The sequence below is a fragment of the Salmo trutta genome, chromosome 15, assembly GCF_901001165.1.
Source record: "Salmo trutta chromosome 15, fSalTru1.1, whole genome shotgun sequence".
Taxonomy (NCBI): Eukaryota; Metazoa; Chordata; class Actinopteri; order Salmoniformes; family Salmonidae; genus Salmo; species Salmo trutta.
Genome location: NC_042971.1, coordinates 9,891,650 through 9,913,570, shown reverse-complemented (window position 1 = coordinate 9,913,570; position 21,921 = coordinate 9,891,650). Strand labels below are relative to the sequence as shown.

The 21,921-nt window shown below is 44.1% G+C and overlaps 1 protein-coding gene across 2 annotated transcripts in view; it reads left to right on the top strand.

Moving 5' to 3' along the window:
• Positions 1-20,786, top strand: part of LOC115148446 (sarcoplasmic/endoplasmic reticulum calcium ATPase 1) — an 80,209-nt gene extending 59,423 nt beyond the window's left edge. Inside the window, exons 13-24 of one of the 2 annotated variants that reach the window (XM_029690339.1) lie at positions 2,877-3,008; positions 6,239-6,358; positions 6,573-6,791; positions 7,354-7,689; positions 7,992-8,212; positions 8,330-8,532; positions 8,765-8,850; positions 9,834-9,967; positions 14,923-15,040; positions 15,145-15,262; positions 16,975-17,008; positions 17,237-20,786. In XM_029690339.1, the coding sequence (XP_029546199.1) occupies positions 2,877-3,008; positions 6,239-6,358; positions 6,573-6,791; positions 7,354-7,689; positions 7,992-8,212; positions 8,330-8,532; positions 8,765-8,850; positions 9,834-9,967; positions 14,923-15,040; positions 15,145-15,262; positions 16,975-16,979 (1,692 nt within the window). In that variant the 3' untranslated portion in view covers positions 16,980-17,008; positions 17,237-20,786. The remainder of the gene's footprint in view (positions 1-2,876; positions 3,009-6,238; positions 6,359-6,572; positions 6,792-7,353; positions 7,690-7,991; positions 8,213-8,329; positions 8,533-8,764; positions 8,851-9,833; positions 9,968-14,922; positions 15,041-15,144; positions 15,263-16,974; positions 17,009-17,236) is intronic. The other variant, XM_029690338.1, reaches the window with a different exon arrangement.
• Positions 20,787-21,921: the final 1,135 nt, after the last annotated feature.

The window sequence follows — 21,921 nt, the reverse complement described above, 5'->3', positions numbered from 1 at the left end:
TAATAAAAGCTATTGTATCCATTTTACGTATGGTTGGTCCCGGGGATCAAACCGACTATCTTGGCATTGCAAGCGCCATGCTCTACCAACTGAGCTACAGAGGACATTACCTGGCAGGTCAGCCAGCTATGAAACCACACCACTCACTCTCTATGACTCAAGTCATCTAATGAGAACTAGAGAAGGTTGATGTGAATGACTGAGAATGCACTCACTAATTGACGTGCACACACACACACCTTGGTTAGTCAGACTTTTAGACATCACATCAGTGCTTATCAGAGGTGGGACCAAGTCATTGTTTTACACGTCACAAGTAAGTCTCAAGTCTTAGCACTCAAGTCCCAAGTCAAGACAGGCAAGTCTGAGTCAAGTCTCAAGTCCTAAACTTTGAGTTTTGAGTCCTAAACAAGTCATAATGTGCACTTTACCAAATGTAATACCATTTAATATTTTGAAGAAGAGTAATAGTTAGTATATTACATTTATGCAAATCATGAATGCTTTTAAAAATATCTATATATTTATTACTTTCCAAATAAATGTTATATTTCCATGGACGACCCACCCCCCCAATAGTGATCGACTATCGAGGATCGCTATGGGGCGCAATCGGGCGATGTAGGCTTGTACACAATCGCCCAACCTTGTTTTAGGAACAGCAGTAACATCAGGCAGGATTTAGACTACCAACTGCCTAGCCAGTTGTAGCTCAATCTTGGGTGTAATGATCACGTTCCCGCACTGACTGACTGTGTGGAGGCTCATTGATTTAATGTTACGTTAACCTACATGATACATTAGTAAAGTAATAAAATATATAGCTGTCGGCTATATTAGCCACGACTTGGAAATTGTTGCACCTCCGTCTAATTTTCTTCCTGCATGTTTTGCAAGTTGCAATCCGTTTTTTGTTGATACAGTGTCGTCTTTATATTTGAAAATAATAATTGTGGGTATCATCTTTCCAAGGGCTCCATCTGAATTCACCCGTCAACGTTCCTCTGCACTGCCACGCACAACTTTTTCTCAGCTGGCACAATTTGATTGGCTGCTGTCCGATTCAAACTGTAATCCGTTAAATGAAGAGTTGATGCGCTGCACACTTTTTTTTAAATAGCATTTTTTTATATTTGGGCTTGGGGAGGGTATCAAGTCAGGTCGAGTCATAAGGCTCAAGTCACGAGTCATTGGTGTTAAAGTTGAGTTGCAAGTCATCATATTTGTAACTCGAGTCTGACTCGAGTCCAAGTCATGTGACTCGAGTCCACACCTCTGGTGCTTATTAAGAAAATCCTTCCAATGTGACATTAAAAACTGTATCTTATGTTTCACTGAGACTTGACTGAACAACAGCAAGGATTGTATAGAGCGGGCTGGCTTCTCTGTTTTTCAGCAGGACAGAGCAGCTACGTCTGGTAAGACAAGGGGTGGGGGTGTGTGTCTATTTGTCAATAACTGCTGGTGCGCAATGTCTAATATTAAAGAAGTGTCGAGGTATTGCTCGCCTGAGGTAGATCACCTCATGATAAGCTGTAGATCACCTCATGATAAGCTGTAGATCACCTCATGATAAGCTGTAGATCACACTATCTACCAGGATTTCACATCTATATTATTCGTAGCCTTCTATTTACCACCACAAACCGATGCTGGCACTAAGACCGCACTCAACAAGCTGTATTAGGCCATAAGCAAACAAGAAAATGCTAATCCAGAAGCGGCGCTCCTAGTGGCCGTGGACTTTAATGCAGGCAAACTTAAATCCGTTTTACCTCATTTCTACCAGCATTGTCACATGTGTAACCAGAGATGCATTCAAAGCTCTCCCTCGCCCACCATTTGGGAAATTTGACCATAATTCTATCCTCCTGATTCCTGCTTACAAGCAAAAACTAAAGCAGGAAGTACCAGTGACTCGCTCAATGCAGAAGTGGTCAGATGACGCGGATGCTACGCTACAGGACTGTTTTGCTAGCACAGACTGGAATATGTTCCGGGATTCATACTTATTTCCCTCATTTAAAATGCAAATCAATTTCTAACCTTTTTGACATGCGTTTTTCTGGATTTTTTTGTTGTTATTCTGTCTCTCACTGTTCAAATAAACCTACCATTAAAATGATATACTGATCATTTCTTTGTCAGTGGGCAAACGTACAAAATCTGCAGGGGATCAAATACTTTTTTCCCTCACTGTAGTCACTTTACAAATGACCTCAATTAACCTGTACTCCCATACATTGACTTGGTACCGGTACCCCCTGTATATAGCATCGTTATTGTTATGTTCATTTCTTGTGTTACTTTGTGGTTGATTGGATTTTTTAAAACTTTTTGTTTATTTACAAAATATTTTATGAACTCTTTCTTGAAGCATTTCACTAAGTTTTACACGTTGTATTCGGCACGTGACAAGTGGCTGTGTCCGGAATCTGTCTTGCCTAGATGTCTTACATACTTTATACTAATTGTACCACATACAGTCCACTATTTTAAAACGCACAGAGTAGTCACACCTAATGCAATAAGCAACAAATGTCAACATACTAGACTCATCCATACTGAGAATGTAATTTAATGCACAATTGCGTTGATTCCAGCCATTCATTCATTTTTGTATGGTGCATCACCTTGTGATTTTATCAGCTGTTGTCAGAAACACGTGGGTCTCAAAGGTGATTCTCCTCCTTAATCGGGTGCAGCGAATTCTACTAGATGAAAAGCCCAAATTAGTTTATCCTGGCATTTAAAGCATACTCAATTCTCTATTTTCGCATACCCAAAATGCCTACAATTTAGAACGCAAATGAGGGTATTTGAACACGGACAGTTTCTCCGTGCTTTTGACTAACCAATCCTCTCCCCTCTCCTAGGCCAAAGGAGTGTATGAGAAGGTGGGTGAGGCGACAGAGACTGCCCTCACTACCCTGGTGGAGAAGATGAACGTGTTCAAGACTGACATGTCAGGCCTCAGCAAGGTGGAGCGCGCCGGAGCGTGCAACGCAGTAAGCAGCAATGGAAAACACTGGGGGGTAGTGGGGAGGGATTGTGGATGGAATGTATACAGCACTTCTATCCATGCATGTTGTGTGTATTAGGCATACTTCATACTGCTCGCATATTCATATGCCGTGCGTTATTTAATTCTGTATCTAACATATTGTCATGAACACAGTGATTTAAACAAAGTATGGTAATGGGAGCAGGTACCTATTGGCTTTCAACGCATGGGACAATTATCTCCACTAAGATCACCTCAGCCTCTAGTTTAACACTTAAATGGGTTTCTCGCATGAAATTGATTATTTAATGAAACCAGTGATTGCTCCATCAGTAGTCCAAATTGCATCGGTAACTGGCTGGCCTGCACTAAGAGTGTTCGTAATCCCCAAGAGAGAATGTGTGAGAATACAGATTCTCAGGTAGAACTTTATAATAACTCCAAGTAAATAGCATATTCATAAATTAATAATTACTCCCACATTTGTAAATTTAGTAACCTAGTTATTCACACATTTATAAATCACTTTTAACGTATTGAATAATGATTCATAAAATCATTCATAAGATGTTTAATATAGGTTATTTTAAACCATTTACTAATCATTAGTTAAGTATTTTTGCGTGGCCTCTTCTAAAGTGTGGGATATTTATACTTTATTTATACTTTATAAATGTTTTGAGTGAACAGTGTAATTTCTCACAAAAAGATGGACATGCCATTAGTAGACATTCCAGCAGTACCTGATGCTCCTTAAGGTCTCAAAATGGCCCCTAGAACATATCAATGGTTAAACAATAAGCACACAATACAGAGGATGTTTATGAAAATATTGTGAACACAAGCATTTCTTGGCAGGGAATTTCCTACAAAAACCAGTGTGGATTGCAGTCACTCCTTAGGACAGTCTAATTAAGCAATAAGGCACGAGGGGGTGTGGTATGGGCTGTTCTTATACACACCACAACTGAGTGCCTGGACACAGCACTTACCGTGGTATATTGGCCATATACCACAAACCGCTGAGGTGCCTTATTGATATTATAAACTGGTTACAAACGTAATTCGAACAGTAAAAATAAATGTTTTGTCATATACCACGGCATTCAGCCAATCAGCATTCAGGGCTCAAACAACCCAGTTTATAATCTCGGGTTAACCCATAACTAAAAGGGTGCGTGATTTAAATTCAGCTGTGTGATTTAAGACAAGCTTGCAAATTTCTTCTTAGACTTAGCTATGTATACAAACTAGATATTACATTATGCCGAATGCATGAATGATAACAAAGATGCTCACGCACACAGAAATGAGTGGTCACTTAAAACATTTATAAACTATAAATAGCCCACACTTGAGACGATGCAAAAAGTCTTAACTAATGATTAGTAAATTGCATTAAACGTCTTATGAATTATTAATAAATGATGAATTATTAATAAATGATGAATTATTAATATATGATGAATTATTAATAAATGATGAATAAATTAACGAATCCATTATAAATTCTTTATTATGTGGATTTATTGTAAAGTGCTACCAACTGACCTAACTGCCCTGTGGTGAATGCCCAATGATGGGCTCTGAGCTTCCATCTGTGCGAAATGATGCCTTTCCTCGTCTGACTCTGTCAACAAGAGGTGTGTCTTCTCTTCTCTCTGTCTTTGTGAATGACCAGTGACACTGTGACAGGTAGGCGTGAGAGAGAGTCTAACTCCCTGTGCTCTTGTCAATGACCAGCGGTTCCAAGTTTTTCCACTGAACCCCAGATAAAGTTCCATTTAAAATTCCCAACGGTCCCACGACAAAAAAACCCTGTCACTGACACAAGTCGTCCTCGGAGGCTAGAGATAATAATATTTAGACAAGCCAGGGAGTTTATGAAGAGGTTAGCTAAACTTTCCAGCCCTCTGTTAGGGCTTTGAACAGAAAATAAATAGGATGTCGTTTCCTACTAATGCACTAGTTGTCGGTGAAGTGTGTAAGACGATGTTTAGCTTCCTCCTCTGCCGTCACTAGACCGACTCGACTCACGTTCCTCGTCTTTTGTTTTACGACGGGAGGAAGAGAGGGATTTTGGCTTAATATGGGATCAGTGTCTCAGTGGCTTAATGATGGGAAGAGGGGTCTTTTGGCTCAGTGGCTCTCTGTCTGTGAGGACATCTGTGAAGTGTCTATGGAGGCCTCTGGCATCATGTCTCCACGTCAGAGATGTCTGAGCTGGGAGGGGGGGAGAGGGGAGGTGGGGTGGAGTGAGAGTGAGAGAGCTCATGGGAACTGGAACGAGGGTGACGCCTAGTGGTACTTCATAACTAGACACTAGGAAATGGAAAGTGAGGGAAATGGGTCTCTCAGTATCCACAAATGACAATGCAAACCTAACCAACCATTTCTGATTATTTACAGCTTGATCAGTATGATGCATGTTAGTCAGACATTTTGATGATTTTTAAGGATGTGAAAGCAGGGCTGTATACGTTCTATGGTAACCTTGCACTTCATTACAAGCTTATGCCTTAAGGCCCAGTTGAGTTGCACCCACTAAGTGGTCTCAGTGTCCCTTGTAAAATCAACATGTACCACCTGTTTGGCGCTAGAACTTACATAGACAGAGGGTCCTGTCTGGCCCAGATTGATCCTGGCACTTCATATACAGACTTGCTCAGTTGTGTCTGGTGCCTTTGGCTGTTAGAGTACCATCCATCCGGTGTCAAAAACACAGCCAAACCTCCCAGTCAGTCACCCATGTGGGCCCAGATCCACAAATCAGGAGTGCTGATCTAAATAAAGGTTAAATACAAAAATCTAGGATCTGTCCATATAATCTTATTCATTATGATCTAAAAGGCTAAACTGATCATAGATCAGTGGGTCTACTCTGAAAGGCTGTGTGGATACGGGCCATAATCTGATAGAGCCCCTTCCACCACAAACACAACACAGCCTCCCAGTCCAGAGTAGATAGGATGCTGGAGTGTCTCATCCATCATGTCAGCATCACAGCCAAAGAGAAGCCTCCCAGTCCCACACCTGGCCCATTAGAGCCCCCTCCATCAAAACAACAACACAACCAAGGCAGAGTCCCCCACCTCGTACTGAGAGGATGACAGCTGCCCACTTACACGCCTGTCTGGAATAAACACCCTGTCTCTTTCTCTCTTTTGCTCTCTTCTTTTCTTCTCTCTCTCTCTCGGTATCTCTCTCTCGGTGTGTGTCTCTCTCTCTCACCAGGTGATCAGGCAGCTGATGAAGAAAGAGTTTACTCTGGAGTTCTCTCGCGACCGCAAGTCCATGTCTGTGTACTGTACCCCCACTAGCAAACCAGGCTCTGGGAGCAAGATGTTCATCAAGGTGCACACACAAACCCCTCAGTCAACAGATCTCTCACATGCTTTAATAATACATTTTCAGACTCAATGCATTTTCTGTGTAAGCCAGAGTGATAGGAGCTTGGATGTCCAAGTTGTTTTGCTGTCATTTTTTTTATTTTGTGTGTCCTTTTGACCCCTGTACCCCCCTCTCCCTACACACACACACACCCAACCTTTCCACTCCAATCCCACAGGGTGCCCCAGAGAGTGTGATGGAGCGTTGCCAGTACCTGCGTGTTGGCACAGGGAAGGTGGCGCTGACCATGCCCCTGAGAGAGCAGCTGACCTCCCTGATCAGGGACTGGGGCACCGGTAGGGACACACTGAGATGCCTGGGCATGGCCACACGGGATTTACCACCAAAACGGGAAGACATGGATCTGGAGAACGCCACTAAGTTCGCTGAGTATGAGGTACAAGAGAGAGATGGAACAACTTAGTGTTTGTAGGTTTCTGTGTGCTATTTCAGAGACAGGGCATGGATAGAACTGGGCAGGGAGAGTTATTTGTTTTGTTTTTATAGACATGTCCTATGTAAGAAGAGATCATCCACCTTAAATACAATGATAATGATCATCATTTGTATGTGGTGAGCTCACCCTACTCTGACACTCTTTATCTTGAGTTACATCCAGGTTGTATTCTGATGCCTGACTGGGTGCTGTTCATTCATCTATCTGGTGCTCACATTCTACTGCCTTACATTTACATTTGAGTCATTTAGCAGATGCTCTTATCCAGAGCGACTTACAGTAGAGTGCATACATTTTATTACATTTTTTTTTTTTTTTACTGGCCCCCCGTGGGAATCGAACCCACAACCCTGGCGTTGCAAGCGCCATGCTCTACCAACTGAGCTACAGTGGGACCTCATTCTTTGACACTCACTCATCCTCTTCCTCTACCTGCCTCCTACCCCTCTTTTCCTCCTCTTCTTCCTCTCTTTTCTCCACATCCTCTCCTCGCTCTCTCCAGACGGGCCTAACGTTCGTTGGCTGCGTGGGCATGCTGGACCCGCCCAGGAAGGAGGTGATTGGCGCCATCCAGCTCTGCGCCGAGGCGGGCATCCGTGTCATCATGATCACCGGGGACAACAAGGGCACGGCTGTGGCCATCTGCCGACGCATCGGTATCTTCGGCGAGGATGAGGATGTGGTGGGCAAGGCCTACACGGGCAGGGAGTTTGACGACCTACCCATAGAGTCCCAGAGAGACGCTGTAAAGCGGGCACGGTGCTTCGCCCGTGTGGAGCCAGCCCACAAGTCTAAGATCGTGGGCTACCTGCAGTCGTTTGATGAGATCACTGCCATGGTGAGGAGAGGGTTAATGCACAACTCCATCCATTTGTCTCATTCAACTGCCTGGGAGCTCAGTGCCTCATTTCAGTATAATTTTGACTAGATCTTGATTGATGTTGACCTCATTTAATTTGTGTGCAAATAAATCAATGACTACATAGATCAAATGTTAGATCTAATTCTTTGAATAACTCGCTTATGGGCCAATCTATTCTGACTTGGCTTGACAGTGAAGAGTTCTGCGATCTATCAAGTTTTCCCATCGCATGTCTAACACCCTATTAAATAATGAAATACTCTTGCTTTCCTCCACAGACTGGCGATGGGGTGAACGACGCGCCAGCCCTGAAGAAGGCAGAGATTGGCATTGCCATGGGCTCGGGCACTGCTGTGGCTAAGTCAGCCTCTGAGATGGTTCTGTCTGATGATAACTTCTCTACCATCGTGGCAGCTGTGGAGGAGGGCAGGGCCATCTACAACAACATGAAACAGTTCATACGATACCTCATCTCCTCAAACGTGGGCGAGGTCGTCTGGTAAGCAGAGATGCATGCACTGCACACACACACTCACACATTTTCCTTTGTCAAGAATGCTGACTGTACGTTGTTTTCTTTGTATTTCTGATGTGTGTTTACTCTCTCTGTCTGAAGCATCTTCCTGACGGCCATCTTGGGTCTGCCTGAGGCTCTGATCCCGGTACAGTTGCTGTGGGTCAACTTGGTGACAGATGGTCTCCCTGCGACTGCCCTGGGTTTCAACCCCCCAGACCTAGACATCATGGACAAGCCACCCCGCAACCCCAAGGAGCCCCTCATCTCTGGATGGCTGTTCTTCAGATATCTGGCCATCGGAGGTGAGATACTGGTCTACTGGACACTGGTTATAATACAACAAGAGTTGCTCATTCATTCTTTTTTTATGTCATTTAATCTCGCAAGTCATAATCAAAGTGTCATGCTAGCTAGTTAGAGACTACCCTAATGTGACTTTCATTCCTAACATGGCGGGGTTAAAACGTGATCGACCTGGCTCTCACTGTTGCTTGGATTCTGACTTCCTGCCTGACTGTCTGTGTGTTCCTGCAGGGTATGTTGGTCTGGGCACAGTGGGTGCTGCCACCTGGTGGTACCTGTTTGATGATGAAGGCCCTAATGTGACCTTCTACCAGCTGGTGAGTGGAGACAAACACACCATTACAATGACTTCATTAGGGTCCTATTCATTAGCCACCGGGTGCAAGAAAACAGACTGAAACAAGGAGGGACTGCTTGGACATGTCCAGCTAGTTAAAAACTATTTTTGCTACAGTGTGTCCTAATAAATAGGATCTAGGTCAACCCCTTTTCTCTGCTGCCTCTAGAAATGGATATTCTTCTCAGGAAAACAGTAACTTTTCAATCACCTCTTGTTTGTTTATATGTGTTTTCAATAGCATCCATCCCCAGAGGATGGTGCTTTATCACTTAGTACAGTTCTGGGCTATATTTGGTTGTTCTTACGGTTAACCCCCGTTACCCCATCAGCTATTTGCCATGACGACAATCCCTGGGATCATACAAAGAGACAGAAATAGAATTCAGAGAAAATAGAGAGTTCACTGGCGGAGAATAAGACACATGTGGTCTGAGGGAAATAGGAATGTTAGAGAAATCGAGGGAACAGAGGAGGGAGGGAAGAGCGAACTGAGTCCAAGGGTCCCCAGAAGGAAAAATGTCAGAGAAGGAAAAGGGGGAACAGAGAAGGAGCTGAGTCGAGGGTTTCCTGCAGCTGCTGCGGTGTCAGATCTTATCTGGGACCCAACACAGCAGGTCTCAAGGTTGGGTCACTTCCTGTGGGCGCACGCACGCACAGCGCTTCGACTCTTCTGGTCGTTGACTTGCATGAAGTCAGTCTCGTTCATCTAATGCCGTGTAAGAAACTTTGGAATAATACTCCAATGTGCAATGACTGTATCTAGATGGAATTGAAAGAGGATTAAGTTGAATAGTGCAACACAAAGCCCATTCCACTGTGCTCTCTTGTCTGAGTTGTGAAGCCTACCTCACCTCTCTCCTCTACCTCTCCAGAGACACTTAAATCTGTGTATGCAGGTCAACCCCATGTTGGCTACATGCTGTGAAGCCTGCTTACCTTACTTCTGTCCTCTCTTCACAGAGACACTTTATGCAGTGCTCGGAGGACAACCCCATGTTCCAGGGCATCAACTGTGAGGTGTTTGAGTCCCGCTACCCTACCACCATGGCCCTCTCTGTGCTGGTCACCATAGAGATGTTCAACTCCCTCAACAGGTCAGTCGGCAGCATCTTGTACTTGGAGAGCAACATAACTATATGATTATACATGAATATCTGTTGGTCCATATCTGGTGGTCCTCTGTAGCACAGTTGATAGAGCATGGCACTTGCACCGCCAGGATAGTTGGTTCAATTCCTGGGACTACACGTATGTTAAATGTATGTACGCATGACAGTAAGTCTCTTTGGATAAAAGCATCTGCTAAATGATGTAGGTCTGTATGTATGTATGTGTATATACACATATGTGTATATACAGTATCTCACAAAAGTGAGTACACCCCTCACATTTTTGTAAATATGAGTATCTTTTCATGTGACAACACTGAAGAAATTACACTTTGCTACAATGTAAAGTAGTGAGTGTACAGCTTGTATAACACTGTAAATTTGCTGTCCCCTCAAAATAACTCAACACACAGGCATTAATGTCTAAACCGCTGGCAACAAAAGTGAGTACACCCCTAAGTGAAAATGTCCAAATTGGGCCCAATTAGCCATTTTCCCTCCCCGGTGTCATGTGACTCGTTAGTGTTACAAGGTCTCAGGTGTGAATGGGGAGTAGGTGTGTTAAATTTGGCGTCATCGCTCTCACACTCCCTCATACTGACTGGTCACTGGAAGTTCAACATGGCACCTCATGGCAAAGAACTCTTTGAGGATCTGAAAAAAAGAATTGTTGCTCTACATAAAGATGGCCTGGGCTATAAGAAGATTTCCAAGACCCTGAAACTGAGCTGCAGCACGGTGGCCAAGACCATACAGCGGATTAACAGGACAGGTTCCACTCAGAACAGGCCTCGCCATGGTCGACCAAAGAAGTTGAGTGCACATGCTCAGCGTCATATCCAGAGGTTGTCTTTGGGAAATAGACGTATGAGTGCTGCCAGCATTGCTGCAGAGGTTGAAGGGGTGGGGGGGGGTCAGCCTGTCAGTGCTTTACATAGTTGAATGTGCTGACAACAAAATCACACAAAAATAATCAATGGAAATCCAATTTATCAACCCATGGAGGTCTGGATTTGGAGTCACACTCAAAATAAAAGTGAAAAACCACACTACAGGTTGATCCAACTTTGATGTAATATCCTTAAAACAAGTCAAAATGAGGCTCAGTAGTGTGTGTGGCCTCCACAAGCCTGTATGGCCTCCCTACAACGCCTGGGCATGCTGCTGATGAGGTGGCGGATGGTCTCCTGAGGGATCTCCTCCCAGACCTGGACTAAAGCATCCGCCAACTCCTGGACAGTCTGTGGTGCAACGTGGCGTTGGTGGATGGAGCGTGACATGATGTCCCAGATGTGCTCAATTGGATTCAGGTCTGGGGAACGGGCGGGCCAGTCCATAGCATCAATGCCTTCCTCTTGCAGGAACTGCTGACACACTCCAGCCACATGAGGTCTAGCATTGTCTTGCATTAGGAGGAACCCAGGGCCAACCGCACCAGCATATGGTCTCACAAGGGGTCTGAGGATCTCATCTCGGTACCTAATGGCAGGCAGGCTACCTCTGGCGAGCACATGGAGGGCTGTGCGGCCCCCCAAAGAAATGCTGACCCACCGCCAAACCGGTCATGCTGGAGGATGTTGCAGGCAGTAGAACGTTCTCCACGGCGTCTCCAGACTCTGTCACATGTGCTCAGTGTGAACCTGCTTTCATCTGTGAAGAGCACAGGGCGCCAGTGGCGAATTTGACAATCTTGGTGTTCTCTGGCAAATGCCAAATGTCCTGCATGGTGTTGGGCTGTAAGCACAACCCCCACCTGTGGACGTCTGGCCCTCATAGCACCCTCATGGAGTCTGTTTCTGACCGTTTGAGCAGACACATGCACATTTGTGGCCTGCTGGAGGTCATTTTGCAGGGCTCTGGCAGTGCTCCTCCTTGCACAAAGGCGGAGGTAGCGGTCCTGCTGCTGGGTTGTTGCCCTCCTACGGCCTCCTCCACGTCCCCTGATGTACTGGCCTGTCTCCTGGTAGCGCCTCCATGCTCTGGACACTACGCTGACAGACACAGGAAACCTTCTTGCCACAGCTCGCATTGATGTGCCATCCTGGATGACCTGCACTACTTGTGTGGGTTGTAGACTCCGTCTCATGCTACCACTAGAGTGAAAGCACTGCCAGCATTCAAAAGTGACCAAAACATCAGCCAGGAAGTATAGGAACTGAGAAGTGGTCTGTGGTCACCACCTGCAGAACCACTCCTTTATTGGGGGTGTCTTGCTAATTGCCTATTATTTCCACCTGTTGTCTATTCCATTTGCACAACAGAGTGTGAAATTTATTGTCAATCAGTGTTGCTTCCTAAGTGGACAGTTTGATTTCACAGAAGTGTGATTGACTTGGAGTTACATTGTGTTGTTTAAGTGTTCCCTTTATTTTTTTGAGCAGTGTATGTATGTATGCATGTATACGCGCGTGTGTGTGTGTGTGTGTGTGTGTGTGTGTGTGTGTGTGTGTGTGTGTATATATATATATGTATATGTATATGTGTATGTGTGTATATATAATCTACTGTATATTATTATATAAGTATTCTAAGCTGCATTAGGGTATACTCCTAAAATTTTGGGCAGATTTTCTTCATTTTAGGCTCAAAAGAAGCATATCGTCCTCTTACATATACAGTACAAGTCAAAAGTTTGGACACACTTGCTAATTCAAGGGTTTTTCTTTATTTTTTTACTATTTTCTACATTCTAGAGTAATAGTGAAGACATCGAAACTATGAAATAACACATACGGAATTATGTAGTAACCAAAAAAGTCTTAAACAAATCAAAATATATTTGAGATTCTTCAAGTACCCACCCTTTGCCTTGACAGCTTTGCACACTCTTGGCATTCTCTCAACCAGCTTCATGAGTTAGTCACCTGGAATGCATTTCAATTAACAGGTGTGCCTTGTTAAAAGTTAATTTGTGGAATTTCTTTCCATCTTAATGCATTTGAGCCAGTCAGTTGTTGTGACAAGGTAGGGGTGGTATACAGAAGATTTGGTAAAAGAGCAAGTCCATATTATGGCAAGAACAGCTCAAATAAGCGAAGAGAAATGAGTCCATCATTACTTTAAGACATGAATTTCAGTTAATCCAGAAAATGTCACGTTTTGTTACGTTACAGCCTTATTCTAAAATGGATTACATTTTTTCCCCCCTCATCAATCTATACACCATTTGACAATGACAAAGCAAAAACACATTTTGGGGCTTTTTAGAAAGTATTCACACCTTTTACTCAGTATTTTGTTTTAGTACCTTTTGGCAGCGATTACAGCCTCGAGACTTCTTGGGTATGACGCTACAAGCTTGCCACACCTGTATTTGGGGAGCTTCTCCCATTCTTCTCTGTAGATCCTCTCAAGCTCTGTCAGGTTGGACGGAGAGTGTCGCTGCACAGCTATTTTCAGGTCTCTCCAGAGATGTTCGATCGGGTTCAAGTCCGGGCTCTGGCTGGGCCACTCAAGGATGTTCAGAGACTTGTCCCGAAGCCACTCCTGCGTGGTCTTGGCTGTGTGCTTAGGGTCGTTGTCCTGTTGGAAGGTGAACCTTCGCGTCAGTCTGAGGTCCTGAGCACTCTGGAGCACGTTTTCATCAAGGATCTCTCTGTACTTTAGTCCGTTCATCTTTCCCTCGATCCTGACTAGTGTCCCAGTCCCTGCCTCTGCAAAAACATCTCCACAGCATGATGCTGCCACCACCATGCTTCACCGTAGGGATGGTGGCAGGTTTCCTCCAGACGTGACACTTGGCAGTCAGGCCAAAGAGTTCAGTCTTGGTTTCATCAGACCAGAGAATCTTGTTTCTCATGGTCTGAGTCCTTTAGGTGCCTTTTGGCAAACTCCAAGCGTGCTGTCATGTGCCTTTTACTGAGGAGTGACTACGGTCTGGCCACTCTACCATAACGGCCTGATTGGTGGAGTGCTGCAGAGATGATTGTCCTTCTGGAAGTTTCTCCCATCTAAACAAAGGAACTCTAGAGCTCTGTCAGAGTGAACATCGGATTCTTGGTCACCTCCCTGACTAAGGCCCTTTTCCCTCGATTGCTCAGTTTGGCCGGGCGGCCAGCTCTAAGAAGTGTCTTGGTGGTTCCAAACTTCTTCCATTTAAGAGTGATGGAGGCCACTGTGTTCTTGGGGACCTTCAATGCTGCAGAAATATTTTGGTAGCCTTTCCCAGATCTGTGCCTCGACACAATCCTGTCTCGTAGCGCTATGGACAATTCCTTCGACCTCATGGCTTGATTTTCTCTGACATGCACTGTCAACTGTGGGATCTTGTATAGACAGATTTGCCTTTCCAAATCATGTCCAATCATTTGAATTTACCACAGGTGGACTCCTATCAAGTTGTAGAACCATCTCAAGGATAGTCAATGGAAACAAGATGCATCTGAGCTCAATTTCGAGTCTCATAGCAAAGGGTCTGAGTACTTATGTAAGTAAGGTTATTTTTAATAAATGTGCAAAACATTCTGAAACCTATTTTTGCTTTGTCATTATTGGGTATTGTGTGTAGATTTTAGGAAAAAATACAACTAAGAATAATACTGTAACGTAACAAAATGTGGAAAAAGTCCAGGGGTCTGAATACTTTCCATTCATGTTTTGGCCTTATACTATGTCACCCTGATTCTGAGAGTTTTATTAGGCCAGTAACTTGAGTATAGACTACTGTAAATCAGGGACTTTACCCACAAAGACTCTCAGAGTAGGAGTGCTGATCTAGGATCAGTTTTACCTTTCAGATCATAATGAATACAATAATATATCCTAGATCAGCACACCTACTCTGAGACGCTTTGTGGATATGGGCCCAGACCTCATACATCTGCAATGTAATAATTGTCCTGTAGACCATATTTTGGGTCCAGTAGTTGTCTTGTCTATGAATACAGTAATTACAGTTTTGGTGGTTTGTTTTCTAATGTGGCCTCTCCTCCTGCCTCTAGTCTGTCTGAGAACCAGTCCCTGATCAGGATGCCTCCCTGGGTGAACTTCTGGCTGCTGGGGGCCATAGTCCTCTCCCTGTCCCTCCACTTCCTCATCCTCTACGTCGAGCCCCTGCCTGTGAGTACAGCATATACAGGTCCTGTCTGTCCGTCAGCAATAGTTTGCTTTCTAGTGTATCCATCTCTCTGACCTGGTCCACCTGTCTTTTCTCTGCTCTCTAGCTGATCTTCCAAGTGACCCCTCTCTCCTGGTGCCAGTGGATTGTGGTCCTAAAGATCTCCATCCCCGTCATCCTATTGGATGAGGCCCTCAAGTACATCTCCCGCAATCACTTAGACGGTATGACTGTTTCTAAAAGTAGCTTCCTGTTCAAAAACAGGAAATACAGTGCATTCGGAAAGTTTTCAGATCCCTTGACTTTTTCCACATTTTGTTACAGCCTTATTCTAAAATTGATCGAATAAAATAAATTCCTCAATCTACACACATTACCCTACAATGATAAAGCGAAAACAGGTTCTTAGAAATTTTAGCAAATGTATTAAAATTAAAAAACATATTTACAAAAATATTCAGACCCTTTGCTATGAGACTCGAAATTGAGCTCAGATGCATCCTGTTTCCATTTATCATCCTTGAGATGTTTCTACGACTTGACTGGAGTCCACCTGTGGTAAATTCAATTGATTGGACATGATTTAGAAAGGCACACACCTGTCTATATAAGATTCCATAGTTGACAGTGCATGTCAGAGCAAAAATCAAGCCATGAGGTCGAAGGAATTGTCCGTAGAAGTCTGAGAAGGGATTGTGTCGAGGCACAGATCTGGGGAAAGGTACCAACATTTTTTTGCAGTGTTGAAGGTCCCCAAGAACACAGTGTCCTCCATCCATTTAAGAATGATGAAGTTTGGAACCACCAAGACTCTTCCGAGAGCTGGCAAGCTGAGCAATCGAGGGAGAAGAGCCTTGGTCAGGGAGGTGTCACTGACAGAGTTCTTCTGTGGAGATGGGAGAACCTTCCAGAAGGCCAATCATCTCGGCAGCACTCCACCAATCAGACCTTTATGGTAAAAGGCACCTGAAAGTATGCTTGGAGTTTGCCAAAAGGCACTTAAAGACTCTCAGACCATGAGAAACAAGATTCTCTGGTCTGATGAAACCAAGATTGAACTCTGGCCTGAATGCCAAGTGTCACGTCTGGAGGAAACCTGGCACCATCCCTACGGTGAAGCATGGTGGTGGCAGCATCCTGTTGTGAGGATGTTTTTCAGTGGCAGGTACTGGGAGACTGGTCAGGATCAAGGGAAAGAGGAACGGATCAAAGTACAGAGAGATCCTTGATGAATAAACCTGCTCCAGAGTGCTCAGAACCTCAGACTGGGGCAAAACTTCACTTTCCAACAGGACAGTGACCCTAAGCACACAGCCAAGGTAACGCAGGAGTGGCTTCGGGACAAGTCTCTGAATGTCCTTGAGTGGCCCAGCCAGAGCCTAGACTTGAACCCGATCTAACATCTGGAGAGACCTGAAAATAGCTGTGCAGCGATGCTCCCCACCCAACCTGACAGCGCTTGAGAGGATCTGCAGAGAAGAATGGGAGAAACTCCCCAAATACAGGTGTGTCAAGTGTTTATACCCAAGAAGACTCAAGGCTGTAATCGCTGCCAAAGGTGCTTCAACAAAGTTCTGTGTAAAGGGTTTGAATACTTATGTAAATGTGATATTTCAGTTTTGTATTTTGTTTAAATTTGCTAAAATGTGTAAATACCTGTTCTTGCTTTGTCATGATGGGGTATTGTGTGTAAATTGAGGAGGGAAAAAAACTATTTAATCCATTTTAGAATAAGCCTGTAACGTAACAAAATGTGGAAAAAGTCAAGGGGTCTGAATTCTTTCTGAATGCGTCATATGTGACTCTGTTTGGTTTTCCCTAGAGATATGTGATTGACTTTGGTGAGACAATAGGGTTAGCGATAGCATTTCTTCTAGAGCTTGCTTTGGAAACCCCCCAAAAGTGACTTTCCTCTTTTTCTGCATTCCTTATTCAGCCTAAACTTTGTCTGCTCTCGCCTTCTGTAAAAGGTACTTTATAATTTGGTTTTTCTCATTGTTCCTGCCTTTTCTCCCATCTCTCCTCTGCTTCCTCCTTGCGCCTCTCTGAACCTGCATATTTAACAAAAACTTGCTAGATTTTGACTTTTCAGCTTACCCTTCTCATGAATTAGTTTTTATGCCTCGTGGTTAAGCTATATGCATGGACACTTCCATGTAGACGTTAATGTTAAAACTTTTTGTTTTTCTCCCCAATAGACAACGAGGACAAGAAGTACAGGAAGAGGCAGCTGAAATATTAAGAGACCCCCCCCCCATACACACACACACCTTTCCTTTTAAACAAATGCCCCTCTGTTCCCTCATTCCCCCCAGTCCTGCATGCTCAACCTCCACTAGAAAAAGAGCAGGGCATGCATGAGACCAAGAGTACATCTGTGCGAGTGTGTGCGCATGTGTTTGTATGCGAGCGTGCGCATGTGTGAGAGTGAATGAACGAGTTAGTGTGTGTTTGTATATGTACCAACGAACGAATGCATGCCCATGTTCACGTAGGCCCAGGAAAGCGTGATGACAAACTGCAAAACACATCCAGGACTCCTGTTGCTTTTTAAAACTTTCAGCTCATCGCTTTTCACTCTGTACAGTAACACGCAATAGGTGGACCGTGGGGGGAGAGAGGGAGAGGTTTAGGAGGAGAGGGGTCAATCAGCTGGGGGATTGTTGTGTGTCTGTGGGGAGAGGGAGCATGGTGCAGCATAGAGAGAGGGGCATACCCTGGCAGAGACTACAGAGAGTCTTGATGGTACCAACAACAGACAAAGAGTCTGGCATGCTAACTGGAGGTGAAGATACTCCCAACGGGCAGCTAGAGGAACCACATTGCTCGGCCTGAGGTGTCCGCCCAGTACCCATGTGTCCATCCCACTCCTTAGGAACCCCTCTGTCTGCCAAGGCTTCTGTCATCCAGATCCACAATGTTGGGGAAGTTGTCTGGACCTCTCTGTCAGGCTCATGGTAGTGGCCATCAGACCATCACATCACAACTACATGCTCCTCTGGCTACAGATACCACCACGTTCCTCTCTCCTTCCCTTTCTCTCCACATGGACCTCTGTTTGCTGTATATTGAGCTGATTTCTGCTATTTAGCTCTCCCATCGACCTTTCTCTTCTTGCTCTCTCGCTCTTTCATTCTCTGTTTAGGAAGCAGGTAGGCAGCGTTGGCCCTGAGTTCTGACTCATCTGGGCTTGGGCGGTGCAGTGTGGTGTGCGGAGGCGTGTGCCTCTGTCCTGAATGTGTGAATAGCTTTTTGCTGCTTGGCTGCTTTCTTTAGCTCTTACTGGGGAGCCGGAGTCAGTCCAGAGACATGGCAACCGAGATTAAATGTGAAATGATGACTACACCCACTTTGCCCAGACTATTCTGATAAACCCATCCAGCCTCACAATCAACCTTCAGTGTTGCGCACCCATCCCCTCCTCCCATCTCCATTCCAGAAGAACTCTGTTCCTAAATCACAACTGTATTTGCGGAGTACTACTACTACAGAGTAGATGCACAAAATATACTTATACTTTGGAAAGGATGCTTAGGAGAGTGAGGAGGAGAATTAGCACGCAAGGCAGCTAAATTGGCCAGACTTCATCAGTCGGAGACCTTTGTCTCTCCCACACATTAAGAACATGCACACATATATCAATCAAATCAAGACTTTAACACTCCCAACATGCTGTATGTCGACTTGGACCTAGTAGGGTCAAATAATGAATGTATTTTTGTGCCAGCCTATTTCCCATACCTTCCCACTCTACTCCCAGGCCACTCCCACGAACCCTGGTTTACCACGTGAACCCTCTCTAGTCCTTTAGTTCTGTGCAGTAAGATCATTTCATCCCTTGTTACTTCGTTTTGATCTTATTGAATAATAATACACCCTCACTATCAATAGTGCATGTCCAGTTAGACAAGCTTAATACAAGCTCTTCCCCCTTAGTGTTGTGCTGCTCCCTGGGCTCTCCACGCTAACGCCAGTGCTTTTTGCATTACAGGTTAACTATTGGCTATTGTTTTTAAAACAAGTAATAATAATGTATTTGACTGAATGAATGAATTTTGGATTGTTGCTTTAGCTCTTGTTTTGGGGTTTGCTGTGGAGCCATTGTGCTCTGCAGGCTGGGGCCAGTGGATTAGCTGGAGGGAAGCAGAAACACTAGGGCTCAATCACAAATTGACCCCTAAGCACAGATCTGAGGGATTGGATTGATTTAAGCAATGTGGTGAAACTTCCACCTATCCTATCAGAGTGCAAGGTGGTGCTATTACCATATTGCTTACACTTGTCATCCAGTCAGATCTCCACAAATGTGTAGGGCATAGGGGTCGATTTTGGGATTGGGCCTAGTAGTGTTATGTGCTTGTTGAGCCTTCTGCCACTTTCTAAGTCTGCTTGGGTGAGAGCACCAAGCAGTATGACCAAAGTCCACTTTGATTTCATCAAGGAACTGCATATAGTTGTGATATGCAAACAGTTGTGACTGGCACTTAAGTTAAACGTTAGACGACCAGCTATCTCTCACCACTGACCTAACACCTTGACATAAAGGAAAGATCTTGGTCTTTCTATTACTCTTTAATGAATATCTACCAGGGTACTCTTGTTAGCTAACCATCACAACTTTTGATTCTGAGATTACTACCAGGCCGATACAGTAGCTCTCTACCTGTCCTATAGCCTAACAGTGGCAGAAGGCTTCAGGACCCCAGGTGTGCTTCCTAGCTGGTCCTCAGCCTCAGATCATGATGGCGACCTATAGCATGCTGGCACTCAGGCTGTCCAGCAGTGATGTGGGTTTGTACAGTACCTTGTTATTTACTACTGAATCCTTGAACTCTGTAAAGGAAAAAAGAAAAACGATTGCATGGATACCTTGTTACTGTAATTAATATTCTATACAGTATATTAGATATTTTGATAACTTACATGGCATCAATGAAACCTACTTAACAGCAAGAGAACCAACTGCGAGAAACCATTACATATTTTCTTTGAGCACATCTTGGCATCTAATGATCTACATTTTTTTGTAGACTAGAAAAAGGTTGTTTATTCATCGTTACTGTTTGTTTTCACGGTTGCTGGGGTTTGGTGTCATACTTTAGGGAAAGAAATTACAATGTGTAAAATAAACAAGAATCATGGTTATGATGAGAAATATAATTATGATAATGATGAAATAATTTATTTCACTGATGGTAATATGGCTTGAGAATTTGTTGAATTTCAAAATGAATTGTTTGGTTTAGACAGCGCAATGAACAGTGATGAATCCTGGGTAATGAAGTTTTGTGTGTACATTGAAGGGCTTGGTGTGACTGCAGGCTCCAGAGACCGCATGTTAGCCATTTGGGTCAGACGGTTAGGAAGGTGGTCCTAACCATGGTATGCTTGGAGAGCCTGGTCCCAGATCAGTTTGTGCCGTCTTGCCAGTTGACCACGGCCATAGGAGTTGGCAAACCACAGTCCCAGATCTGTTTCTATCAGGCTAATGTTTGGCATCGTGTGCTGTAATAACATAAGCACCCATGTGTGTATTATCAGTGTGGTAGTCACCAATCTAGAGGTGGCTCTGCTCCTGTTGGTCCTTTCTCCCTGTCAACCAATAGTAAACATTCACAGGTTGCTGGAGCCTGAATCTCACCACACAGAAATAAAGGATTCTCGTTGTTGCCTTGTTAATATTAATTGTGGACACAATTTTATATATGACAAAGACATGGAAATAAATATTATTTATCTTGTTATTTATTCAGAGGTTTGATTTCTTTCTTTTTTTGTATTATGTTGGATCAGATGAGTTGGGTTTGCTTGTTAAATTTGGAGGGACAAACAAGATCTGTACACTTTATCAAATCAGTAGAGCATCGTGCTTGCGATGTGGGGTCGATTACCGCGGGGGCCACCTTTGACATAAATGTTTGCACACATGTCTAAGTCGCATTGGACAAAAGCATATCATTATTTATTAATACAATATCTTGGAGGGTTGAAGTTTAGGCTATTATGTTTGTATGTGCCTAAATTGAATCCTACCAGCAGAGGGCGATATTGTATGATTTTCCCATCTGAAGACTGACTACCATTATCACTTTACCTTAGATGGCCAGGCCAAAACATTAGTAGGCTACACAAAAACAAAATAACCATATAATGGGTAGTGATGACAGGACACTGGGCTCTCCAGATGGTGGTGCAGTCTGCCCAACGCATCACCGGGGGCACACTGCATGCCCTCCAGGACACCTACAGCACCCGATGTCACAGGAAGGCCAAAAAGATCATGAAGGACATCAACCACCCCAGCCATGGCCTGGTCACCCCGCTATCATCCAGAAGGTGAGGTCAGTACAGGTGCATCAAAGCTGGGACCGAGAGACAGAAACTGTTTTTCAATCTCATCAGACTGTTAAATAGCCATCACTAGCCGGCTACCACCTGGTTACTCAACCCTGCACCACTGGTCACTTTAAATGGAACACAAGTCACTTTAAAAAGGGTCTTCCCTGTGGCTCAGATGGTAGAGCATGGTGTTTGCAATGCCAGCATGGTGCGTGCAACGCCAGCGTTGTGGGTTCGATTCCCACGGGGGGCCAGTACAACAACAAAAAAAATTATGAAATGTATGCACTCACTACTGTAAGTCGCTCTGGATAAAATGTACTAAAATGTAAAAATGTTTACATACTGTTACGTACTGTACTCAGTATTCTACTGTGTTTTAGTCAATGCCACTCAGACATTGCTCGTCCTAATATTTATATATTTCTTAAATCCATTCTTTTACTTTTAGATGGTTGTGAATTGTTAGATACTACTGCACTGTTGGAGCTAGGAACACAAGCATTTCGCTACACCCACAATAACCTGCTCAATATGTGTATGT